Source organism: Mustela putorius, unplaced genomic scaffold (assembly GCF_011764305.1).
Source record: "Mustela putorius furo isolate JIRA1106 unplaced genomic scaffold, ASM1176430v1.1 tig00003987_pilon_pilon_pilon, whole genome shotgun sequence".
Lineage (NCBI taxonomy): Eukaryota > Metazoa > Chordata > Mammalia > Carnivora > Mustelidae > Mustela > Mustela putorius.
In genome coordinates, this window is record NW_025422126.1 from 13,378,960 (window position 1) to 13,405,533 (window position 26,574).

The 26,574-nt window shown below is 39.6% G+C and overlaps 1 protein-coding gene across 1 annotated transcript in view; it reads left to right on the forward strand.

Moving 5' to 3' along the window:
- ANKRD42 (ankyrin repeat domain 42) overlaps positions 1-23,120 on the forward strand; it is a 56,102-nt gene extending 32,982 nt beyond the window's left edge. Inside the window, exons 7-11 of the mRNA XM_045071530.1 lie at positions 3,452-3,557; positions 6,934-7,109; positions 16,493-16,619; positions 19,064-19,205; positions 22,986-23,120. Of these exons, the coding sequence (XP_044927465.1) occupies positions 3,452-3,557; positions 6,934-7,109; positions 16,493-16,619; positions 19,064-19,205; positions 22,986-23,075 (641 nt within the window). The 3' untranslated portion in view covers positions 23,076-23,120. The remainder of the gene's footprint in view (positions 1-3,451; positions 3,558-6,933; positions 7,110-16,492; positions 16,620-19,063; positions 19,206-22,985) is intronic.
- The last annotated feature ends 3,454 nt before the right edge of the window (positions 23,121-26,574 follow it).

Sequence of the window (26,574 nt, forward strand, 5' to 3'; positions counted from 1 at the left end):
TGAATCTCCGATATAGAATTTAAACATCATGTGTACCAATAGTTTTATAAGAGAGGTTAGGTGGAGTAAGAAGGGGAATGCAAAGGGGGTTTCTTCTACACACAGAGAGGTTCCTATTTTGGCAAACACTTTATTCCAGACTTGGAAAATCTCACTTCTCCATCTTAGCTTGGCTCTCTAGGGGTTTAGCTCTTCACCATGGGATTTGTGAATGGGGAGGAAATTTAAAGTGTGCACTATGTATATGTATATATATTTTAAAATGTGGTACCCTGGAGCAAAGCCTTCATTTATTATCCTAGATAATACCACTTAAAAAAAAAAGATTTTATTTATTTATTTGACAGAGATCACAAGTAGGCAGAGAGGCAGGCGGGGGGAGGGGGAGGGTGGGGAGAGCAGGCTCCCTGCTGAGCAGAGAGCCTATGTGGGGCTGGATCCCAGGATCCTGGGATCATGACCTGAACTGAAGGCAGAGGATTTACCCCACTGAGCCACCCAGGCACCCCTAAATATAACCACTTTTTATTACTAATGTATATGTAGGGTATCATTCAGACACTGTAGCAAAAGATAGGTGTTATCATAACGTTTATATTTCATCTTCACAGGAAGAATTAAGTTTTATTGATGGCTGTTTTTCAGCCTTTCTTAGTCATTTCTTCACCACTGGAACTAAGATTGAAATGAGGGACCTGGAAGTAGATTCTCAAGGGCTTAATGCATAACAGTAGGGTGTTTGTGATGCAGCCCTTGTGAGAAGATGGGAGGGTGAAATTGAGGAACCCAAAGTGTTTGCCTTTCACCCTTTGTCTTGTCAGTCTGTCCATTGAGGACTCCCAGGCCCAGGGGTGGAACAGGGAGTGTGATGGGGGATGATAAGTGGCTACAAGTAGGGGAAGGGGCCTTTTCTGTACACTTGGCTTTCCTGATGAACATCTGTGTGTTTAGATTATATCCAAATTGGGTAAATTAAAGTTGTCCCTTTATAGCTTAATCCACATTTTTTACATTTATTAATCTCTGCTTCTTTTTCTTTAATTTTGATTTTGATTCAATAAATAAGTTACGATGTTTAAAGATTCTTTTTTTTTTTTTTTTTTGATAGAGATCACAAATAGGCAGAGAGGCAAGCAGAGAGAGGGGGAAGCAGACTCCCTGCTGAGCAGAGAGCCTGATATGGGGCTCAATCCCAGGACCCTGAGATCATGACCTGAGCTGAAGGCAGAGGCTTAACCCACTGAGCCACTCAGGCGCCCAGTTGCAGTGTTTATTATTGAGGCATTTTTCTTGGTCATTTAATAATTGTTAAATCCACTGTGACTGCTCCTTTTTTTCATTTGCTAAGCCATAAGTATTTCAAATGATTTCTTAAAAATTTCTAGTCACAGAATAATTTTATCTGTTCTCTTATAAAACATTGGTCAAATTAATCACATATCCTAACCAATGTACAATAAGGATCTTGGGTAAAAATCCTTTTATTTTATTTCATTTTAGAGAAGTTACTTAGCTTCCCATCCCCCTCTTTGTAAGCATTGCCTGTGTAATAAAATTTAAATGTGGGGTTAAGCTCATTCTATCTTTGACAAAACAATTATCTGTGATTCATAAATACCTTTTGTAACTTTTAAAGATGGAATATATTGCTGTTTTTGTCTAAAGTGAGGTCTGGGAAATCTTGTACTGTTTTGAGTGTTTTTTTTTTTTAAATTTTATTTATTTATTTGAAAGACAGAGATCACAAGCAGGCAGAGAAGCAGGCAGAGAGAGAGAGTGGAGGAAGCAGGCTGTCTGCTGAGCAGAGAGCCTGATGCAGGGCTTGATCCCAGGACCCTGGGATCATGACCTGAGCCGAAGGCAGAGGCTTTAACCCACTGAGCCACCCAGGCGCCTGTGTTTTGAGTGGTTTTGGATTTTCTGTAGGAGAGAGCAAGAAAGCCCAGAATTTTCAGGGGCCAATTCTGAGTTAGGGAGATGGCTCTCAATGAACTAGAGGAGGACAGAAGAGTTCTTACTTTGTCACAGTATCTGACTTTGTGTCCTCTTTTCTCTGTTGTCAGTATTGAAGGTGAATTCCCTTTTTGAGGCACAAGAGGTATATCAAAAGCTCCTAGTCTTTGATTCATTTTACAGAGGCACTTATAGTCAGCACCCACCATATGTCTGCACCACGTAGACAGTGTGAGGTCCAGACCTTATTGCTAAGGAGTACATGCTTCCAACCATGAACATCTAAAGATTTGTACAAGTCAGGAGTAATTGATGCCAAAAAGTATTTGTTTCTTAAAATACATGCAGTAGGAATTCAGGAGTAGAAACTGAGGAATAGAAGAAGTTGGTAAAGGTTAAATTATGAGAGACATGTTTGTGGGAATTCAGAAATAATACCTTATGTTTATATGCTACTTAATGGGATGTAAAACTGTCATCACATTTAATCCTTATTTTAATTTTATGAACCCTCTTTCTAAGTATGAAATCATCTCTGTAAAACATGAGGAAATTGGGGTCCAGAGGAATCAGTTTTCTTGACTGAGGTTACACATCTGGTAAGAGCAAAGCTGACATTTTTCTTAGTATCCTCATTCACTTATTCATGCCTCAACTTCATAGACCTTTATTGAGGGTCTGTATATGCCAACCACTTGCTAAGTTCTGTCCTGCCCTCCAGTCTCACTGTTTAGTAGACCTAAAGTCAGATCTTTTAAGTTTATTAAGTATCTTTCCACCCAGCTTCCCTGAATCTTCAGATGGATCTAGAAGGATGGGTAGAAGTTAGATGAACACATAGCTGAGGGCTGGGCACTAGGCAGGAGGACACATAGACAGAGTTGTGGAGGTGAAAATTAATCCTGAGTGCTTGTATTAAGGACAAGATTTAGAAAAAGGTGGTAAACAGTTCAGGTGATTAGTGAGGGGCCTGTAAATGTTGAGTCATGAGAGTCAGAAGAAGAACCTGTTTACATAAGATGACCAAGATTTTCAAAGTCCATGTAGTCAGCCATGTGGCTGGACTGTGCTCATATTTTGGTCAGATGCAAGATTCGTCAGGAGCTATAGATAGCAGCAGGTGAACTCTGGATAAAGACTGGGAAAACCTAGATTATAGTTTCAAATCCATTACTTGTGTGCTGCGTGATGTTAAATAAATAACATCTTTGAGCTTCAACTTTTATATCTTCTTCAAATTTTTATATAAATTTTATATTGGGATGCAAAGTCCTCTGTATTGGAGGTAAGCCCAGTAGATTTTTGATTAAGTGTTTGCCTAATGAATACATAAATGAACAGAGAATAACATCTGCCCAACCTTTGTTGGTTATTACAAGGATCAGTATTTATTAAAATATTCTCTAATGGTACTGTCTGAGATATCAGACAACTGTTACTAATAACAATAACTTTTTGTGTGTATTTTTGTTTTTGTCTTTTTTTTTTTTTTAAACAGCTGCTGGGCAAGGCCACATAGAGTGTTTGCAGTGGATAATTAAAATGGGAGCAGACAGTAATATTACCAACAAAGCAGGGGAGAAACCCAGTGATGTGGCTAAAAGGTATCCCTGTCTGCTTCACTTCTTTCTTTTGTTTTTAAGGTTTTGGGTATACTCTCTTACACTCAGAAAGCTCTTAGGATTTAATGGAATTATAGGACTCCATCAAATGCTGACAGAGTAACAATTTTCCAGCTGAATTGACATTTGATGATAAATCAGCTCTTCTCACTAAAGTAATGATTTTCAGCTGGAAAGTAGTATTGTCCCCTTTCCTCGTGGGGGGCAGGATTTGGAAATGTATGGAGGAGTGTCACATGACTGGAGACTATCACTGATATATAGTGAGGTCGGGTCCAGGAATGCTAAACATTTGACGGTGCTTAGAACTGTGGTACAGAATGAAGAATGGTGTCACCCAAATGCCCCTATTTCTTTAGAAATACTGTGTGATTAAGAGGCATAATCAAAAGGAGCCACTTAGATTTTGAAACAAATTTTAATATTTACATTTGAATTAAATATAGCACCTGCTATTAAGCATCTCCTGCTCATCTCCTATGCAGGTCCTCAAGGAAAATTTAGTCCATCCATTTATTCATTCGGTTATTTTTCATTCAACTTCCTATGTACTTAGCATGTCCCTATTGCTATGGTTAATGTTAGGATTACAAAGATGAAAAAACACAGTTCTTGTCCTCAAGTCTAAAATCTTGTAAAGAGATTCAGTACATAAACATAATTATTATTAATTATAATCATTGTAACATATTACATGTTATGTATAAGATACAATAAGAACATAGGAGAAAAAGTGCCCAGGTCTTCCTGTTTGAAAGTTTTGGGGAAGTTAGGAAGGAACAGAAGGGGGACAGAATTTATATAGAGGTCAGGGAAATTTTTTATTTTTGGAGGAAGCAACATTTATGCTGATGCCTTAAAGGAGGAAGTGTTGTAAGATAGTACCTTATGTGTTTGAGGAATTGCTTGTAGTCCAGAACTGCTTGAATGTAAAGTAGGAATGTGGGCTAAAATTTGCAAATGAGGCCCAACAGGATGCTAATCATTCAATGTTAATCATGCATTGATTGCTGTGCAATTTTTAAGAGTTTATTGTCCTTACAATTTTGAGGGATTTCTTTGAGGCTTTGGAGCATGATTTTGTGGTACCACATACCTAGGATCATTATCTACTTAGGCCCACTTTAGTTTTACTTTGGAAAACAGCTTTATTAAGGTTTAATTGGTATATGATAAAGTATACATCTTTGTACAGTACGAACTGATGAATTCTGACATAGGTACTTACCCATGAAACCATTACTGCCATCAAGATAGGGAAAGTCTCCTTGTGCCCCCTTTGTAGTCTGTCTCCTTCCCACTGCTCCCCACTTTCCCTTCCCCAAGCAAATGCTGATCTGCTGTCTGTCACTATAGATTAGTTTGTATTTCCTAGAATTTTATATAAATGAAATCATATAGTACATATGCTTATATATCTGCCTTCTTTCGCTCAGGTTAATTATATATGAGGTTCTTTCATGTGTATTTGTAGCTCATTTCTTTCTTATAGCTGAGCAGTACTCCGTTGGCTATAGAATTCCATAGTATTCCATAGTTTGATAATGTGGTAACCTGTCAAAGGACATCTTGATTATATCCATTTTTTGGAAATTATGCATAAAGCTGCTCTATCCATTTTTTAAAAAAAGATTTTATTTATTTATTTGTCAGAAAGAGAGAGAGAGAGAAAGCACACAAGCAGGCAGAGAGGCAGGCAGAGGTGGAGAGAGAGGCAGGCTCCCTGCTGAGCAAGGAGCCCGATGCGGGACTTGATTCCAGGACCCTGGGATCATGACCTGAGCCGAAGGCAGCGGCTTAACCCACTGAGCCACCCAGGTGTCCCTGCTTTATCCATTTTTGGTAATTATGCATAAAGCTGCTCTAAACATACATGTACAATATATTTTTAAAGATTTTATTTATTTATCAGAGAGAGAGAGAGGGAGAGAGCGAGCACAGGCAGACAGAATGACAGGCAGAGGCAGAGGGAGAAGCAGGCTCCCTGCTGAGCAAGGAGCCCGATGTGGGACTCGATTCCAGGACACTAGGATCATGACCTGAGCCGAAGGCAGCTGCTTAACCAACTGAGCCACCCAGGCGTCCCTCATGTACAATATTTTTTTGTGTGAACATCAGTTTTCACTTCACTTGGGTAAATAATTAGGAGTAGGATTGCTGGGTCATATGATAAGAGTATGTTTGCTTTATAAGAAATTGCCATCGTGCCTTTGAAAGTAACCATGCCAGTCTGCATTCTCATCAGCAGTGGATGAGAGTTTCTTTTGTTTCTTATCTTGCCAGCAATTGATATTGTTCATTCACCAATGGAAAATATACAGATGGCAAATATGTATATGAAAAAAATGCTCAAAATCATTTTTGTTAGGAAAATGCAAATTAAAGTTTAGACAATGAGATTCCCCTATATATCTTTTAGAGTTTTTGTAATTCATGCACCAAAATGCTAGATGTGTGTATAGTGTTATAGAAACACTATGAATCTGGCATAAAGTAGGTACTCAGTAAATAATAGCTGTTAATTTTAACTTAGTAGTAAAGATAATGAAGTCTATTAACCTTACAACTTCTTAAGATGTTTGTTACCATATCTTTAATTATGTATAGTACCTGGTGAAAGGTAAGGATATTTGTGTGCATGTGGTTGTATAGGTGTGTGAAAAAAGTGGGATTTGAGATTTTGTGTTTGAGTAGTTCTCCATGTCATAAGAGAAAACATTAAACATTTCAGTTAGCAAGACTCTGAGAAAACCATGCAGATTATATGCAATCACAACATCAGCTCCAAAAGCAAGGCTATATTACTGGAAGCTTCATTGAGATATGGGAAAGATCAAAGAAAATAGAAAAGGTAGATGGAAAAGTCACGATTTTTTCATTAAATTTCAAGGCCATGCCACGTTTTGGGGTTGAGGAAGGATGAAAATTAAGGGGCCTAGAGCTATATTTAGCCCTAAAACTGGAACCAGAACTATTTCCGAAATCTCAATTTGGCCATCAAAAAAGGTAGTAAATATAGGTAACAAGTAGGGTGGTTCTGGGCTTTCTATTCAGTTGAGCAGCTCTGTCTGGGGGCACCCCACATATTCTTTTGATATTGGGTCTCCTCTCCCAGTTGGATTTTTACCAATAAAAATTATGGAACAGCCTTTAACATGACTGTTTGTCCTCAGTGTCCAGTAACTCTTTGAGCTGGACGTATGTTTAATTGTCGCTGACTTTTAGGTGCAGTTTTGCTCCTTTACTTGGGGCATTGGTAGCATAATGTACAGAGTGTAATTCGCTAAATTAAGTGGAGAGTGCAGTTTCAATTTGAAGAGGATTGTGAATCTTGTTAATTACTGATTCTTTTCTACAGGTTTGCCCATTTAGCAGCTGTAAAGCTGCTAGAGGGACTACAGAAATATGACATAGATGATGAGAATGAAATTGATGAACATGATATAAAGTTTTTTTTAAGACATGGTGTTGAGGGAAGCACTGATGCCAAGGATGATTTATGTCTCAGTGAGTCGGATAAGACAGATGCCAGAAGTAAGTGTGGTAACTCTGTTGTGATTTATTAAGAAATACAATAGCCAGTTTTTACCACAAATCTGGAAATTATTCTAAAGACATGGGTGCCTGGGTGGCTCAGTGGGTTAAAGCCTCTGCCTTCGGCTCAGGTCATGATCTCAGGGTCCTGGGATTGAGTCCCACATCGAGCTCTTTGCTCAGCGGGGAGCCTGCTTCCCCCTCTCTCTCTGCCTGCCTCTCTGCCTACTTGTGACCTCTGTCTGTCAAATAAATAAATAAAATCTTTTAAAAAAAAAGACACTTAGCATCTGCAAAGTAAAATACATTGATATTTTTCGGGGGAAACAGACTAGTACAAATACTTGTACTAGGGGTTTTTGAACACAGAATGTAAGACATGATCTCTGTCCCTCAAGGAGGAAAAAGTTATATAGGAGGAAAAATTACTTAAGTGGATCACAAGAAACAGGGAAATAAACATCTCAAGTATTTCCATGGTTAAGTTGGCAAATGATTTTTACAGATAATAATAGCAAATATCTATTGATTGTCTACTGTGTGCCAGACAGTGATGTACATATAATCTTGGGGTTGTGGGATCAAGCCCCACCTTGGCTTTGTGCTTAGCAGTGAGTGTGCTTGTGATTCTGTCTCTCCCTCGCCCTCTGCCCTCCCTGCCCCAGGCCCGTGCACTTACACAAGTGTCTCTGTTTCTCAAAAAACAAAAAAACAAAACCAAAAACCCTTAAAAAAAGATAGAACTGATAGGACTGATAGGATTTGCTCATAGATTTGGATCTGAGGTGTTACAGAATGAGAATAATCCAGGTTGACTCTTAGATTCTTGGCCTGGGCTACTAGGTGGTAGTTTAAAAACACTGTTCACAACAGAGTAGAGTAGCAGGGGAGGCTTTTCACAAGTGGAATTTGGATTTATCCTTGAAGGGTGGCCAGAATTAATTAATTGTTTAATTTATTAGAGAGCACATGAATGTGATAGAGTATGAGCAGAGAGGAAGGGCAGAGGGAGAGGAAGCAGACTCCCCACTGAATAGGGAGCCCAGTGAAAGGCTCAATTCTCGGGTCCTGAGATTATGACCCAAGGCAGACACTTAACAGACTGAGCTACCCAGGTACCCTAAAGGATGTCCAGAATTTAGATAGGCAAAAAAAACCCCACAAAAAACAAAGAAGCACTCCATTTACCCAGCTTATATTCCAATATATACTGTGCGCACAGGTCTAGACTAAGGGACTAGTGCAGTGCATCAGAAAAAGTCCTGCTTTCTGAAATTCAGAAAACATTCTGAACCTGCTCAATATAGTATTAAAATAAGTGACTGAAATCGTGCTGTTTTGATTCTTTTTTTCTCTCCCGTTATTCAACATAGGGAGAGAATACCTGTTACACATTAGGCACTGTTCTAGGTGTTAGGTTTACATTGGTGAACAAAAAGATAATTTTTCCATATTTACAGAATTCTTTTTTTCTTTAAGATTTTATTTTTTTTTAAGTAATCTCTACAGCCAATGTGAGGCTCAAACCCACAACCCCCAAGATCAAGAGGCACATACTTTACGGACTGGGCCAGCCAGTGCTTCCGTATTTGCTAAGTTCTTAAACTGACCTGGTTCTTTTTCTACTTTTTCAAGCTCTTAAAGTCTTGATATACACTCTTTGATTCCCACAATTAGTAACATATTTGTTGGTGGGATTTCCGAAAATAGTCTTGTAGTTTCATTATGAAATAAAAATTTATAACTAAGTAAAAAATATTTTTTATTTTTTCTTTCATATGAATTGCATTATGGAGACATATATACCAAAGTTATAATTTTCATAATTAGCAGTGAAGGACAGTCGTATATCATTAAATGATGTGCTGTTGTGCTTGGATTGCCATAACAATATACCATTGATTGAGTGGCTTAAACTGTAGACATTTATTTTCTTACAGTTTTGGAGACTGGATGTCCCAGGTCAGAGTCTGGCAGAGTCTGTGTCTGGTGAGGTCTCTCTCTCTGGCTTGGAGATAGCCACCTTCTTTCTGTGTCCTTGCATGGGAGAGACTAAGCAAACTTTGCTGTGTCTTCTTATAGGGATACTAATCCCATCGGACCAGGGCTCTACCTTCATGACCTCATCTAACTAATTACCTTCCAAAGACCCCATCTCCAAATACTAACCCATTAAAAATTAGGATTTCAGGATATGAACTTAGAGGAGATATAAACATTGGGTTCATAACAAAGGGTTAAACATTGAAGTACTCCAAATTAGTGAGTACAAGTGGGTGTGTTTCTGTCTTCTAAGGGGACATGTTATTGTCCCCTTGATGCAAATGAATATTCAAGAATGAGCAGGACTGTGGTTTATTTTATGTTACATTATTGAACATACTGGATCTCATTTGATGTCTAGTAATTGGAGCAAATTTTAATTTCTTTAACATTTCTACTGGTGGTAAGGCATAGAACTCTTGTGTCAGAACTTATATTTTCCAAAATCCTAATGGTCATTATTTACATTTTCCTAGTGTTTTACACTCATAGACTCCTTCTACATACATCATTCACAGTAAGCGTGTGAAATAGGTAATATCTTTGTTTTCTGTTTCAAGAAAATCTCATTTAGTATAATATTCATATTTGATAAAGAGTCTGATGTTTATTTATTTAAGTACTCTCTACACTCATGACCCTGAGGTCAAGAGTCCAAACCTGAAGTTCTCCATATTTAGGAGTCTGTTTCTTTGTTGTTTGTTTGCAGTTTGTTTGGGACAACATCATATACTTGGAGGGTATTACGCCAAGTGAAATAAGCCAGACAGAGAAAGACAAATACTGTATGATTTTATTTGTATATGGAATATATAAAAAAAAAAAAAAAGCACAACAGATGAACAAAGAAATGAAATTTGTGAGAGCTCCCAGAACGTTGTCAGGCAGATCACTAGTCTCCAGGGTTTGGTGAAAGCCTCTTCCCTAGCTAATGCAACCAAGGGAACACCTGAAGATGTTGATGTCAGGGGCTCCTAACAAACAGCCCACTGAGCTCACCCTATAGTGAGGCTCAAAGTTAATGATCCTTCAGTATTTCCAGATAGCTTTATTTTAAAGAGCTTTGTTTACTCAGTTTTAGAATGGCATGTTGGGGCAGAAGGAGAGGGAGAGAGAGACTCTTAAGGAGGCTCCCAGCCCAGTGCAGGGCCTGATGTAGGGCTTGATCTCCCAACCCTGAGATTGTGGCCTGAACCAAAACCAAGAGTTGGGTGCTTAACTGACTGAGCCACCCGGGCATCCTTGAGTAGCTTTATTAAGATATGATATTAAGATATGATTCACAGATCATTAAATTAACCCATAAAAGTTAACACAGTTTAATGTTTCTTAGTTTCTTAGTATAGTCACAGATTTGTGTAACCATCAGTATAATACATTTTTAAACATTTCCATCACACCTAGAAGAAACCCCCACGTTCATTAGTAACCATTCCCCATTACCCCTACTTTCTTTTAACTTCCTCCCAAATCCCATCACTAGGCATTTTCTTTTTGTATAGATTTACCAATTCTGAGCATTTCCTATGAATGGAATGGTATCATATGTGGTGTTTTGTAACAGGCTTTCACTTAAAACAATGTTTTCAAAGTTTATATACCTTGTAATGTGGAGCATTCCTTTTTATTGCCAAATAGTATTCTTGTATGGATATACCAATTTTATCATCAGTTCATCAGTTGATAGACATTTGAGTTGTTTTCACATTTTGACTATTATGAATAATGTGAACATTCATATACATCTTTTTGTGTAAACATATATTTTCATTTCTCTTGGGTATATACCTTGGTCTTAGTTGGAACTGCTGAGTCATTTGGTAACTATAGGTTTAACATTCTGAGGAACTTCCAAACTGTTTTCCAAAGTGGCTGCATCACTTCACATTCCCACCAATGATGCATGGGGGTTTCAGTTTTTCCACATCCTTGCCAATATTTGTTACTGTTTGTCTAATTGATTGAAGCTCTTCTAGTGAGTGTTAAATGTTATTTCATTGTAGCTTCTGTTTTTACTTTTTGTAACTGAAGTATAATTGACAGAGTTTTATTAGTTTCAGGGGTACAACATATTGACTCAACAATTCTATGCCTTACTCAGTGCTTACTTACCGTGACGAAAATAGTCACCATCTGCCTCCATCAAATATTCTTACAACATTATTGTTTATGTTCTCTATGCTGTACTTTTCATCTCTGTGACGTATTTATTTTATAGCTGGATATTTGTGCCTCTTAATCCCTCTTATTTATTTCACCCATCCACCCACCTGGGAACCATCAGTTTGTTCTCTGTATTTAAGAAATTGTTTTTGTTTGTGTGTCCATTTGTTTTGTTTTTTAGAAGTCAAAAATAAGAGAAATCACATGGCATTTGCCTTTCTCTGACTTATTTGATTTAGCATAATACCCTCTAGGTCCATCCACATTGTCACAAATGGCAAGACCTTATTCCTTTTTATGGTTGAGTAATATCCCATTGTATCTGTATAGCTTCTCTGGTCATTCATCAGTGGACACTCTGGTTGCTTCCATATCTTGGCTATTGTAAATAAGGCTGCAGTAAACATAGGGGTGCAGATATCTTTTAGATAGCGTTTTCTTTACTTTCTTTTTCTTTTCTTTTCTTTCTTTCTTTCTTTTTTTTTTTTTTTTTTTTTTTGAGTAAATACCTGGTAGTGGATTTACTGGATTCTACTTTTAGTTACTATATTTCTATTTTTAATGTTTTGGGAAACCTCTGTACTGTTCCTTACAGTAGCTGTACCAGTTTATCTTTGCACCAACCGTGCACAAGAATTCCCTTTTCCCCACATCCTTGTCAGCACTTGTTATTCTTGTCTCTTATATACTAGCCATTTTGACTCATATGAGGTAATATCTCATTGTGGTTTTGATTTGCATTTCCTTGATGTTGAGCATCTTTTCCTTTATCTGTCATCCAACTATTTGTCCTCTTTCAAGAATGTCTATTCAGATTCTCTGCCCATTTTTAATCAGAAATTTGATTTTTAATCAGAATTTTGTAAGTTCTTTTTATTTTAGATACTAACTCCTTATCAGATGCTATCCTCGCAGGTATTTTCTGTTCACTAGGTTGTTTTGTTTTGTTGATGGTTTACTTCACTGTGCAGAGGTTTTTATTTTGATGTAGTTACAATAGTTTATTTTTGCTTTTGTTTCCCTTGCCTTAGGAGACCTGTCCATAAATATGTTGTTAAGGCCAATGTCAAAGAAATTACTGTGCTATGTTTCTTTCTAAGAGTTTTATGGTTTTATTTGGGTACTTAATGTATTTTGAATTTATTTTTGTGTATGGTAAGAAAGTGGTTCAGTTTCATTCTTTTGTATATAGCTGTCCAGTTTTCCCAGAACCATTTGTTGAAGAGAATGTCTTTTTCCTTATTATATATTCTTACTCCTTTCCTGTAGATTAATTAATGACCATAAGGACATGGTTTATTTCTGGGCTTTCTATTTTGTTCTATTGTCTATTTTTGTGCAAGATTTGATTTCTACACCTTAGTGGTATATCTTGAAATCTGGAATTCTGATGCCTCTAGCTTTGTTCTTTCTTAAGAACAAAGATTCTACTCAGGATCTTACATACTTAACATACAAGTTTTAGGGTTATTTGTTCTAGTGCTGTGAAAAATAATAACAGCTTGTTTTTAAGAGGATTTAGTTTTTAAAAATATTTTATTTATTTATTTGATGGAAGAGACAGCAAGAGAACATAAGCCGGGGGGAGTAGGAGATGGAGAAGCAGGCTTCCTGCTGAGCAGGGAGCTGGATGCGGGGCTTAATCCGAGGACCCTGGGATCATGACCTGAGCCAAAGGCAGACACTTATTTTTTAAAGTCCTTTTTCCTTTTTGCCCTTCACCTTGGGTGCTCTCCTTTATCCTGTCTCCCGGATTATTGATCTGTGTTCTCTAACGTTGATCCTCTCTAGTGTTTTTTTTTTTTTAATCTTGTTTATTATATTCTTCAACTCTGATTGGTTCTTCTTTATATTTTCTCTGTTTGTTAAAGGTGTCACCGAGTTCATCCACTCTTCAGTCTGATGGGCATCTTTATGTCAATATTCTGAACAATTTATCAAGTGGATTATTTGTCCTCATTTCGTTTAGTTTTTTTCTACAGTTTTATCTTGTTCTTTAATTTGACTCATTCTCTTCCGTCTCATTTTGCTCGGCTTTCTATGTTTGTTTCTATGAATAAGGCAGAACAGCTACTTCTCTTAAACTTGAAGGAATGGCCTTATGTAGGGATGTCCCTTGTGTTGTCTGGTGACTTTGGCTGGCTGGCTGGAGGTCCTAGAGCACTCTGCTGGGGCTGCCCTGGTGGCATGGGCAGAGTAGGGGTTGGTGCAGGGCAGGGTATTCCTGGGGCTCCAGTTGCAGAGGGCATGCTGGCTGGACAGCTGACGCTCAGCTGAGTGTGGCTCAGGGCTCTCTGCATTGAGGGCACCTTGGCAGGACAGGTAGACCTCAAGTGGGTGCAAATCAGGATGCCCCAAGGTACTCTGTCCAGGGGGTTCCTCGGTTGAGCGGCTGAAGCTGAGGTGGATGCAGGCCGAGGGGTTCCTTGCACTGTGCTGGGGATTCTCAAGCAAGTCATCCTGATCCAGCGTGGTATGGGTCTTGATGTTCTAGAGCACTTTGAGTCTGTGTCACACTGGCGAGGTGGCTGGAGCTATAGTGAGTGTGGACCAGAGTGTCCTGGTGGGCACCACCCTGGAGCCCACCGTGGTGGGGCTGGTGTGGGCTAGGGGCCCAGGGTTACTGAGGGGACAGGCTGGCTATGGCTGTCTGTTTGACGTCTGTTTGGATTCTAATTCTGCTTGCCCCTTTAAACTTTGCCTTTTTTTCTGTGCCTCTGGGCAGATGAATCTGCTCTTTGTTCCTCAGTAGGTAGTCCCTTCCCTCTGTAGTTCACAACATCAGGAATGAGGATTCCCTTCACAGTGTCTGTCTCTCTTGCTGTTCTCTATGTGGTCTCTCCATCTTTGTGCAGAAGCTGTTCAGTCAGCCTTCGGTTCTTACTCAGGAGCAACTGCTCTATAAATAGGTGTAAATCTAGTGTGTCTGTGGAGGAGGTGAGTTTAGGGTCTTTCATCGCCATCTTGGACTGGAATCTTGCAAAATTTTAAAATTTTGATGAAGTTTGATTTATCTACTTTTTATTTTCTTATTTGTGCTTAAGTTACTTTTTGGTGATTCTATTGAGAATTAGCAAGGACTTAGGACCCCAGAAAATGAGTGGTTGATTTGTAGACTTTCAGTTTACTTTTGAAATTATTTGAGTAAGAAATGTTTTAAGGGGATCGTTGTCAGTGAATCACAAAATTTTGAAAAGATGTTTTAGAAAAGAGCAAAGATGGGACTAGAGCAGTATCCTATTGTGGTGTGTTTGATAAAATTCTATTCTTAGCCCCTTGCTGTACAGTGAAGCTCACTGATAGCTGCCTAGGGTGTTTGCAGATGGTGAAGGTATGAAATCATGTGCTGTCTTCTTGTCCCAATTTAATTTTATTCCAGAGCAAAACCCAAAGGACAAGATGGCCTCTTCTTGGGATAATAGGTTTTGTCAGAGCACCTACAGCAGACTGGATTTCTTGTCATTCCAGAATTCCTGGAACTGTGCCTTAATTCAAACCATTCTTTAGTAAATTATATTTAAGGCTATGGCATCATAGAGCCCTATTTCCATTTGAAGTTTGACTCTTGACTCAACATTCCTCTCACATGTCATCCAGCATCCATTTAGTCAGCTTCAGTGGAAAGATACTCATTATTTCTCAGGGGTCCCATTTTCATCTAACAGTGTTTGTCAGGATTAAAATGTATAAGGAAATTAGTATAGTGTCCACAAATACAGGATAGCTCTTACTGTTTCTGCTGAAAAGTTTTTCCTTTGTTGAGTTAAAATGTCTCTTCCTGGAGCTAATCTCATTTAATCCTACCTTTTACCTCTTATGACTCTGTAGAATAGCTCTTTCAAAACATAGCCTTCAAATATTAGAGAATTAATATTATTATTATTATTTTTTAAAGATTTATTTATTTGACAGAGATCACAAGTAGACAGAGAGGCAGGCAGAGAGAGAAAGAGAGAGGGAGGAGGAAGCAGGCTCCTCACTGAGCAGAGAGCCCGATGGGGCTTGATCCCAGGACCCTGAGATCATGACCTGAGCCAAAGGCAGAGGCTTCAACCCCCTGAGCCACCCAGGCACCCCGAGAATTAATATTATTTTTTAAAGAATGATTATATAAGCTAAATAGGCACAGTTCTTTTGATCTCTTCTTCTGTAACTTTTTTTTTTTTAATTGCCTCTACTTGGTTGTTAGTGGTTACAGTGGTTCCCAAACCTGTCTGCACATCAAAAATTGTCTAAGGGACTTTTACTAAGTACCAGTAATGCCTGAACGTGTAGGTCTGGTACGGGACACAAATGTACATTTTTAAAGAGTACCCCAGTTGATTCTGATATATGCAGTTTGGAACCTGCAGCTCTATAGCCTACTGAGAGATAAATCACAGTGTTAAGGGTTAGGAAGAAGAGGCTGTGACTTGCTAACCTGGTCCCATAAAGGAGGGTTTCTCAACTCCTGCACTATTGATATTTTGGGCCAGATGCTTATTTGTTGAGGGGATATCTCCTTTGTGTTTTAAGATTTTAGTAGCATTCCAAGCCTCTAGATGCCACTAGTCTAATTCTCTCCATCCCCCAAGTGTGACAAGCAAAAATGTCTCCAGATGTTGCCACATGTCTTTGGAGGAGAAAATCATCCCAAGTTAAGAGCCATTGCTGCAAAGAATAGGAAAATTCTAGTTTTGGTAGTTGGATAATAGCTAAAAGCAGCTCTCAATAATTCTTTCCCCCAGTGTTCTCTCGCATAAATAGATATTACAAGTGATTAATCATAAAATTGTGGGCTGGGTTAGATCTGGCTTATTTTAAATATATCAACCATATTCCAGTTTTTCTAATTTTCTTATATATAGTAGACTATGCGTGGTCTTTTAATGCACCATGAATCATAAGAAACTGCAGTCTTCTTTAAACCTTCCTGTTTATAGTATTAATAGCTGTATCAATTTGATACATCCTCTAATAGCAGGAAAAGAGTCCTCCACGTAGGTCTTTCAGTGCCTGTTTATTCTGATATTTTGTTACTGATATTTCCCCTTCTGTGTATATGCCACCTTCCTTCCACCTCCTGCCTAGAGCACTCAGCACCGGCTCTAGCAGAAGCATATACTCAGGACCAGCATCCTATGAGCACACGAGCTGTTGTCGGTCTAATCTAGGTCTGTATTCAATTTGTCTTGCAGTGAGAGCTTATAAGAAAATTGTTGAATTGAGACACATGCTGGAAATTGCTGAGAGCAACTTTAAACACCTGGGAGGGATAACAGAAGAAGATCTAAAGCAGAAGAAAAACCAGCTTGAGTCTGAAAAGTAATGTCCTCAAAACTCAAATGGTTTGTTTTAGTTACCTTTCTAAATGCTGTGTGAAGGTTTGTTGACGAACAACTTGTTTTTCCATCCTTAGCAAAGAATGTAAGGTTCTCTCCAGTTTTTCTCTTAAGGCCCCAGACAGAGAAGATGTTAAGATTATTTTTAACTGTGGTAAAATATACTGTTAAGAGGTAAATGTATCCTCTTAACCATTTTTAAGTGTACAATTCAGTAGTGCTAAGTACTTCTACAGTTTTGTACAACCAATCTCCTGAACTCTCTTCAGCTTGTAAAACTGACACTCTAGAGTTAAGACTTTTAAAAAAATCTATTTATTTTAGAGAGTGAGTGAGCCTGAGCAGGGGGAGAGGGAGAGGGAGAACCGCAAGCAGATTAACTGCTAAGCCCGGGGCCCGACATGGGGCTCAGTCCCAGGACCCTGAGCTCATGATCTGAGTGGAAATGAAGAGGCAGATGCTCAACTGGTTGAGCTACCCAGGCGCCCCAAGACTTTTTTTTTTTTTTTTTTGAAACCATGGCTATTTTGAGCTTTTCAACCAACCGCCTCTAACCATTCCTGTCCAGTTGGACAGGAAGGGTGGGAGGGGGGAGCCAGAATTTGAACCTGAGTCTCTTGGACTCCAAACCTGTTATCTAAGATGACTATGATTCGGAACTTTTAATTCTAATGATAGCATTTCACTGTGAAGTGGTTATACTATTGATGTGATTTTGAACAGATTCTTTTTTCAAGATCGCTTTGCCTCTGAGCCAGAATGTACTTTCACGTCAGCTGAGACTGAAGTGTGTCTTCTGAGTGAGCTTTATTACTCTCTAGCATTGGTTCTCCACTTCATGTTGAGTACATCTTAAGATATATTCTTTAGGTACAAATTCCTGCTTTTAGGTCTGTTTGTCAAGAAAAACTGGGTAAGTATTGGTTTGAGGGATATCCTCTTGATTTTGTTGTTATCTGTTAGTTAGATCAGAGTCAAAATACAACAAAGCATTGTTGTATTACTGTGTCCTGGGAATGACTTTCCCCTTCTTATTTGCTGAATTCTGGGCTTGCACAGTGGGCATTCTTCTTCCCTATTCTCAGTCTCAGCCGCACACACTTCCATACCGGAGCTACTGCCGAATGCTCTTAAATCGCCCTCCTGGGAACCTGACATCCCACCCAGATTGCCTTGGGAATCCTCTTCCCCCCACCCTCCAGCAATAAGGCAGTGCTTGTTTATTCTGATATTTTGTTACTGATATTTCCCCTTCTGTGTGTATGCCACCTTCCTTCCATCTGGTTCAAGTCACATCATCTCTTGTCTGGATTTAGTTTAACATCTTCTTGATATGTCTCCCAGCTTCCTGTCCCTGCCCCTTAATTCCCACTCCCCCATTCCCTGCAGTCTGTTCTCAACACGGTGTCCAGAATAATCATGTTAAAACTTAGGTACAGTAAATCTCACATACCTTTGACTGAAAGAAGCCAGGCACTCAAAAATATGTAGTACACAATTTCATTTATAAGCATAGGCAAAACTAACCTAACATGATAGATACTCAGAATGTGATTCCTATGGCAAACAGAGGTTGCCTGGGAGAGGCATGGGGGACCTTTCTGAGGCAATTGACATATTCTATATCTTGGTCGTGGTGGTGTTCACAGGCTTTACACGTTAATCAAAACTCATGTTCAGCTGACATTTGTGTATTTTACTAATAGTAACTTACAAACCATTTAAAAACTACAAAAGCAAAAGTGAAGAAATCTCAGATCATGCCAATTCTCCGCTCAGACTCGCTGGTGGCTTCCCTGTTCGCTCAGAGAGCCTGAGTCCTTGCTGTGACTTCTAAGGCCCTGCTTTTCTGGCTCCCTTTGGCCTCTCCCAACCTATTGCTCTTCCTTTAAACTACCGCAGCCACATTGGCTTCTGCTTTTCTTCCAGTTCGCCAGGCATACTTCCGCCTTAGGGTCTTTACCCTTGCTCTTGCCGCTGTCTGGAATGCTCTTCCCCTCCTTATTTCCCTTAGGACTCTGTTCAGAAGACCCCTTCTCAGTAAGGTGTTCCCTGGCCACTGTGTGCAAAGTGTTAGTCCTCTGCTCCACAGCATCTGATATCAATCACTTTTTCTTGCTTTTTTTTCTCCCGTAGCATTTTTCACCTTCCCCATAGTATATATTTGTTCATTTGTGCTCTTTCTTCCTCCACTGCTCAGGTAGGCCCCAGGAGGGCGCATTGGGCCTGTTTTGTTCATTGCCATATCACTGGTGTCTAGATCAGTATTGGCTCGTAGTAGACTCCCCATTCATACTTGTCAAGTAAATTATTTCTTTGTTTTATTTGCTGTACATGCAATGCCTGGATGCTTTTCACTATGGCCAAATTAATTGTTAGCTGATACTGGAGATTGAGAACAACTTTTTTTTTTTTTTTTTCCGACAGGACTATCAAGGAGCTGCAGGACCAGCTGGAGTACGAACGGCTTCGTAGAGAAAAATTAGAAGGTCAGCTGGATGAGTGTCGTGCAGAGGTGGATCAGCTCAGGGAGACACTGGAAAGGATTCAGGTCCCCAGCTTTGCTGTGGTTGGTGTCCTCCTTAGCACATTTCTCTCTCTCAAGAAGTATAGAAGAGTAGCTAAGAGCATAAGCTTTGGACTAGGACTCTTTGGGTTTGGTTCTTGGCCACAACCTTTTTTAGTTTGGACAAGTCATTTCACCTCTTGGCCGTACTTTTAAACTGGAGATAATGATTTATACTTTGTAAAGTGTTGTAAAGACTAAAGGAATATATCTCTCTACATGGCTATATCTTTATGTGTAATATGTGATCTGTACACACACATACATATGTATCTATCCATATAGGTACCAGTTAGAACATCATTCTCATTCATAAGTGTACAGTGTTACTGAGACATAGAAGGAAAAAATACTTTTTTTAAAAAAAGATTTTATTTATTTGACAGAGATCACAAGTAGGCAGAGAGGCAGGCAGAGAAAGAGGAAGGGAAGCAGGCTCCCCGCTGAGCAGAGTTCCCAATGCGGGGCTCGATCCTAGGACCCTGGGACCATGACCTGAGCCAAAGGCAGAGGCTTTAATCCACTGAGCCACCCAGATGCCCCAAGCTTTTTACTTTTTGTTAAGATTTTATTTATTTATTTGACAGAGATAGTGAGAGAGGGAATACAAGCAGGGGGAGTGGGAGAGGCAGAAGCAGGCCTTTGGCTGAGTGGGGCTTGATCCCAGGACCCTGGGATCATGACCTGAGCTGAGGGCAGACGCTTAATGACTGAGCCACCCAGGCGCTGGAAAAAATAATTTTCTAAGAAGCAGACTGATAAGAATTCCCAGACAGTTAAACTATGTATATTTTAACATTCTAAATAGCCAAAATAAAGTATAATAGAGTCCATGGAAGATAGCTTTAGCTCATCAAAAAAAGTTTTTAGTATATGTGATGCCAAAATAAGCATATCCTCAAAAGAAGTTTGAAGAGTAGAAAGGAGCCAGGGTGGGAGTTGTCGGCGCATCCCTTTATTCAGATTACAGAGTAATGAAAGCTAACTCTTGTAACACTTCACCTCTACAAAGTTCTTTCAGGTGTTATCATATGTCATTTGATCTGCCCTCATTTAACATGTGAGGAAACCGAGGCTTAGAGAGGTTGAGTGACTTGTCTAAATTCACACAGCTAGTAATGGTGGGACCAGTGTTTAATTTTTGGCTTTTGACCCCATAGCCTTAGCTCTTCTCATAATTTATAGCTAGAAATATGAATTTGAAATTCAGAATATAGCTCTGAAATACAGAAAGATGCTTTCGAGTGACAGGAAGGACAACTCTGTAGAAGGAAGCTGAAAAGGAATGAACATGGAAAACAGATACAAAAAACAAATATTGAAAAGCAGGTGGAGTATAGAGAATATAGTGAAGACAGCAGGAAACCCCCAGCGGTGCTTGTATTCAGGCCGCCTTGTCTCAGAGTAGACAGGCAGAGAGCACCCTGGGGATACACTGTGATCCTCATTCTCTCCTGTGAGTGAAGACAGCCTTGATGTGGCCCTTGGGGAAGCTCATGTGACACAGCGTAGGGCTTCAGGTACGCCTCATATTTTCCTTCCATACGGACATGTTTTCTTCAGTCATCACGGGTGAGTTAATTCTGTTCCGGACCCGTATCACCTTGAACCTGTTTACTGAAAAGCACTTCCTGGCTCCTTATATTTTGCACAAACTTATCATTAGTCTCTAATGGCTACCTTTAAAATATTAAAATAGTCTGTGTGCTTGTTGTAAAATGTTAAAAACAGGGCAGTTGTTCCCTTCCACACCAAGTCCCGGTCTCCGGAGGAAGCTATGGGGAACCGTTTGGCAGGCCTCATGTTCTACAATGTTCGATTCATTTACAAACACGTATGTGTGTTTGTCTGCATGTACAAATTCAAATGCTTTCGCCGTGTTTCAGTATTTCACCAGTCCTTAATTTCCCAAGAGGTGTAATTAATTATAATAACCCGTTCTCTTGTTTTGTGGTGCTCACCTTGTACCACACTTAGCCCCCCGGGGGAGTTTTGCACAGACAGGCCAGCCCTCGCAATCACAGGCTGTCAGCTAGAAGACTAGGGGACCCTTTCTTCCGTTAATGACCGCTGACAGTCCCAGCCTGGTCATTGCCTTGTCACCCTGGGGCAGGCACTCTGCCGACCCTGCCACCACAACAGGAACTGTGTTGTTTTGTCTCGCTCCTAGATGCCTCAGAAAGTACCCGAGCCTCACCTTCTTCTGAGTCCTTGCACATTGATTTGCCTGCCTAGAATACTGATGCTTTTTAGTGAATGTTTAAAATATTTTCTTACCCTCAAGTGTCTGTTTTCAGGGTTGGGTTTGAGTCCATACTCTCCAGCACATCCTCCTTCAAAAATTTGCTCTCTACCAGCAGTGTGTAGGTTTTCAGGAGAGCTGACTCGAGGGCTCTGTCCTCTGGGCCCACTGTTTATTTGCAGCCCTGCTCAAGGTTAATTGAATTTTTGTGAATGAGCGAATGTTGCCGACATCTAATGACAGCTGCAGTCCTGGTACTGCTTTTCTGAAAAAGTTTCTGAGTCTCAATTTCTTCTTTAAAAGGGGAAAGCACTTACCTCACGAGATTGTATTGATGTTAAATGAAATACTGTGTGGAAATACTGAGGTATTTTTTATCTGGTAGTACTCATAGTATTTCTATTCCCCCTTTGGCATATCCTTTTCTCCTTTTTCCTTCCTTTCATTTTCTATATTCAAGTTGAATAAATATGGTCAGTAGATAAGTAAATGTGTAGAGCCCAGTGCTTCTGAGAGTAGGAGGAGTTAGTTTATTTGGGAGTCTAAATATATAAAGTAGAAGTTCAAATGAACTTTCCATTCAGTGATCATTTCTATCTTCAAGAAATTCTGCCTTAATCTCCTGCCACCTTCTGGTCAGGACCTATGATTACATTCAGCTGTACCTTAAAGACTCTGCCCTGCAAAACAATCTGAGAATAGTGTAATTTCTATCCAGGAAACAATTTCTCAGGGTAGTCTCCTAGGATAGTCTGACGTATATAATTCACTTAACTGATATTATTGATAATAATAACTATTACTGTTTTGATAACTATTTTTGTAGCCCAAGGGTGTGGGCAGGAACAGCTTGGGGAATAAGTTCAGGGGTCTGCCCAGCCCTGCCCAGGGTCTTGTGCCTTGTGCTGTTCTTGGAGCCCCTGCATTCAGCTCTGTCCAGACCAGCTGGGTGTGGGGAGAATTAGTCATAAAGGATTAACATCCAGTGAGCATCTATTGTATTTCTAGCCCTCTCTTGCTCCTTCCCATGCCATTCGTTAAGTGAGCCCTCTGTGCTGGGTGTCGATGATACTGCGATGAATGAGAAAGATTTGGCAACAGTGGCAGACAGAGTAGGTGGTAGAGGGATGTTGTGTAAACGGAGGAGGGAATGGAGCAACCAAGAAACGTGATTCCTAGAACGATGGGGCTTGCAACGATTCCAGGCTTTCTAACACTGCCCAAGTCAGAGAGCAGTAAACTGAGAAGTGCTAGGCTAAGATAAAAGCAGAAATCACTAGGCGTTCTCTTTTGGGGATGGGATATTTTGGGTACAGACAGGACTGGCTGATTTCTCTAGGTGTCCTCTAGTCTGTGAGGCAGCACAGAATATATGTACTGTCCCTCAGATTGGAAAATTTACACAAAATCCTAAAAGAAATGGAGTCCAGAGTTGAAAATAATAGCATGGCTCAATTTTTCCTGTGGAACAGATAATGGAGAAAGATGAAATTGTGTCTAGAGTAGTTATCTCATGTGGCCCTCTTTTCCTTTGTTTTTAGGAAGATGACTCTTCTTGTGAGTCAAGCAAAGAGAAGAAGCGAATTAAGAAAAAGGTGTCTTCTGGGGGAGTTTTTGTGAGAAGATACTAATCAGTGGAATAACTTTAAATAAACTTGCTTTATTTTTCTTGTAAATTGATATAAATGTAAATCTATACAAATTCTCCTCAGAGTTCGTCTTATGTACGATTCCAATTCTGAAGGCAGAGATATGTTATAGTATCAAAGGGATTGCTAAAATTCTATGCACTCAGCTGGGCTCCCCCTCCCAGAATATTTTTTAATATATTTATGTAGACAAGGCTCTACATTTATGAGGAATTAATTTTACAAGTATTAACAAAAACTTTATAAGTCTAGTAATCAAAAGAAATATAGACATTAAAAATTATTTTTTATTTTCTAGAGTATTATTTTTTAAACTTTTCAAATGACTTAAACATCTGGAGTTGGGAGAAAATGCAAAATAAGATGAGTAAAAGGGTATCTTTACACTAACAACCAAATGCCTCTGGAAAGTTTTATATAAAATATAACTATGCTCTTGTAAAAGAAAAAAAAAAACCCTATGTTTGCTAAAAATACTGATTTAAATAATCTGTTTTAGGATTCAATCCATTTTTCTGTCTTGCAAGCTTTGTAAGAAAGCAATATAAATATGAGGCCGACTGGACAGGATAATAGACACATGGCTTATTATTCTCTCTTCCCTCCCCCTGCTGTTGCAGACTAAAAAACAACAGGATTTTGTTTCAGTTCTGACTTCATGCCCTCCTTTCTAACTCCACCCACTTCCTCCTCAATGTAGCCAATTTGTGACTTGGGCGGTTGTCTGGATCTGCCTCCCTGTGAAAGGCAGCAGCCTTCTCTCCACATACCAGACTGCCCACCCTCTGGGCTCTGGCATGTACTTTCCCTGAAAAGCCATTCTGACGCCGCATCATTGGGACCAGTTTGCCCAGACATGAGCGTGTTTGCACGCAAGACTAGTTCGGGCTGGTCAGGGGTCTGTAAGCAAGTTTTTAAAAATGCCTTATCGATTCTTTTTGATAACCTTTATAATCAGTATTGTTACTTTCTCTGTAGTTTGCAAGAGGCCTTCGATCTGTAATAAAACATTTATTTGGTACTTAGTATGGGTTAGTCCTGTGCCCAGTCCTGTCCATGTATTATCTTGTAATTCTCAGCACAGCAGTAGGAGATAGGTAGAGTTTACAGATGGGATTTGTGCAGAATCACGCGGCACAGTGGAGCCAGGATTCTAACCTTAGTGGGGCAAGTCCAGAGTCTGCAATCTTAACTACAGGAATCCCCAAATCCAGTTTCTCACCTCCTGGGATTACACACAGCCTACCATCCAGCCTGGTGACCCTAAAGTGAATCTAGGCCCCCTCTCCAGTCTCTCTACCAGTGCAGTAGGAAATAACTAGAAGAGTGTTGTCACAGAAGCATGCACCCTTGAAGGAAGAGGTTCTCTGGTTGTCCCCCAGTGCCTTTTCTCCTTTTTCCACAGAGTTAGGAACTACCTGGGCTTGTGGCTGCTCAGGATAAAAGCTGACATCCCAGTCTCTCTTGCAGCTAAGACACCAAGTTGTGGCCAATAGGGTGTGAACAAAAAGTGTGTTTATAACCTCGGGGTCATGACCTTAAAGGGAAGGGGCTTGCCCACATCTTGTCCCTTTCCGCTTCTGGAATGTGAATATGGTGGTGAGTCACTGGACCCTGTGAATGAGGGCAACACCAGGGACAGCAGAACAAGAAGATAAAACGGATCCTGTGCCTGGATACCTGGAGCTGACACACTAGCCTGGGAATGCGTATACCTAGACGGTAGGTAAGTGAGAATGTAAACCTCTTTGTTCTTAAACCATTATTATTCTGGGTCAATTACAGCCACTGAATCAAAATTGTAATACAACCCTGAAATTATATATATTTAGTCATAAATTACATATATGTATTATTGTCCGGTTATGCAGGTGTTATATAACATCCTGCTGTGTGTCCTGTTATGTGGTATTTCCCCACCACAACCAATTCTTGGATTTTCTGGACACCATTTGGGTGTTCCAACATTTCAGTTCTGACACTAACTTCCCAGTTAGCGTCCAACTCCACAGGTTGAGCTCAGTCCCAAAAGAATGTCGCCACTTCAGACACCCTTTTGCAAGTCCCACTTTGTCACGGATACTTCTGACTAATCAGCAGTTCAGGAAACCCCCTCCTCAGGTTCCAGTTGGTTGGAATGACCAGTATAATAGAAAGGATACATCCCAGGAACAACCAAATGGAGGAGATGCAGATGGCAAAGTGTGAGTGAGAGGTGCATGGGGCTTCCACCCTCCAAGCACCCTGATGTGTTCCTTGGATTGGCCAGTGGGAACTGAACTCAACCTTCAGCTCCTCTCCTGTCTTCTTCCTTTCCCAGCAGTTGCGTTGGGAGGTCAGGGAGGCTGAGAGTTCCAGTCTATAATCACGCCTTGGTCTATCTGGCAACCAGTCCCCAGTCTGAAATTATAGAAGGGCTCCTGGCCGCATGTCCTCTCAGCATACAGAATACACACTTACTATTCAGGAAATCTGGAGGATTTTAGGAGTTTTGTGCCAAGAGAACAGAAGCTTGTAACTACCCCTATCAAGAAAGTGCAAGGGTTTTAGGAGATCGTGCCAGAAATTGGGGACAAAGACCAAATATATATAGATCTCTATATATTTCCACATTATGTTTTTTACACAAAAATTGGAGTGAAGATGTTATCTAACATCAAATGTTTTTCCTCATGCCTTAGTTGTTTGTTCATCTCTTGACACACAGGCTTCAACTTGTAGGTGATGAGAGCACTGAGTAAAAAAGAGCCTGCCTGGCATATGACGACTGTGTGGCTTGTCTGCTGTACAGCCTTGGCAACCACGATTGTAGGAAGTTACAACTGGGTGGCCTTAACTTCATTTAGCTTGTTTTTTTCAGCTGTAAAATAAGGATATTACCACCCACCTAAGAGGACTGCTTTGAAAAAAGAAAAGGTGAGCTAATATAGATTATTTAGCATATTCCCTCTTGTATAGTCAATGGCAGCTCTTATTCAACAACAACAATCACTAAGTTCAGCGTTGGTGACCACTGCTTTTTCCATTGCTTGTTTTTTTTTCTTTATATTAAAAAAAATTACATACTGTTAAATATTCATGTATCTAAATTCTTGAAGACTGACAAAAATAGGAATTATAAACTTTGATCTGTTTTTCAAATACAGTGAAGGGTTTTTACTGACTCTTCACTGGTCCCTATATAATCCTGCTTGGTCTACTTAGTCACCAAGTAGAAGTTTATTGAATTTAAGTGAATCATTAAAAAAAAAAAACAAAAAAAACACCTCTTCATTTTATGTAATAAATTTAAGATGGGTCCCTAAGAAGCAGGGATAAACTGGTATTTGTAAATTCAAAAATTTTTAAGTATATGTAATAATCAGAGCTCAAGTCATAGCAACTTGAAGATTTCACACCAGGTGTCCTACAGTTGCACTAGGGCACACATTATTTTAAAATTCCTTGTTTTAATTTACTGCCAAGAAACCCAGTCTCCATA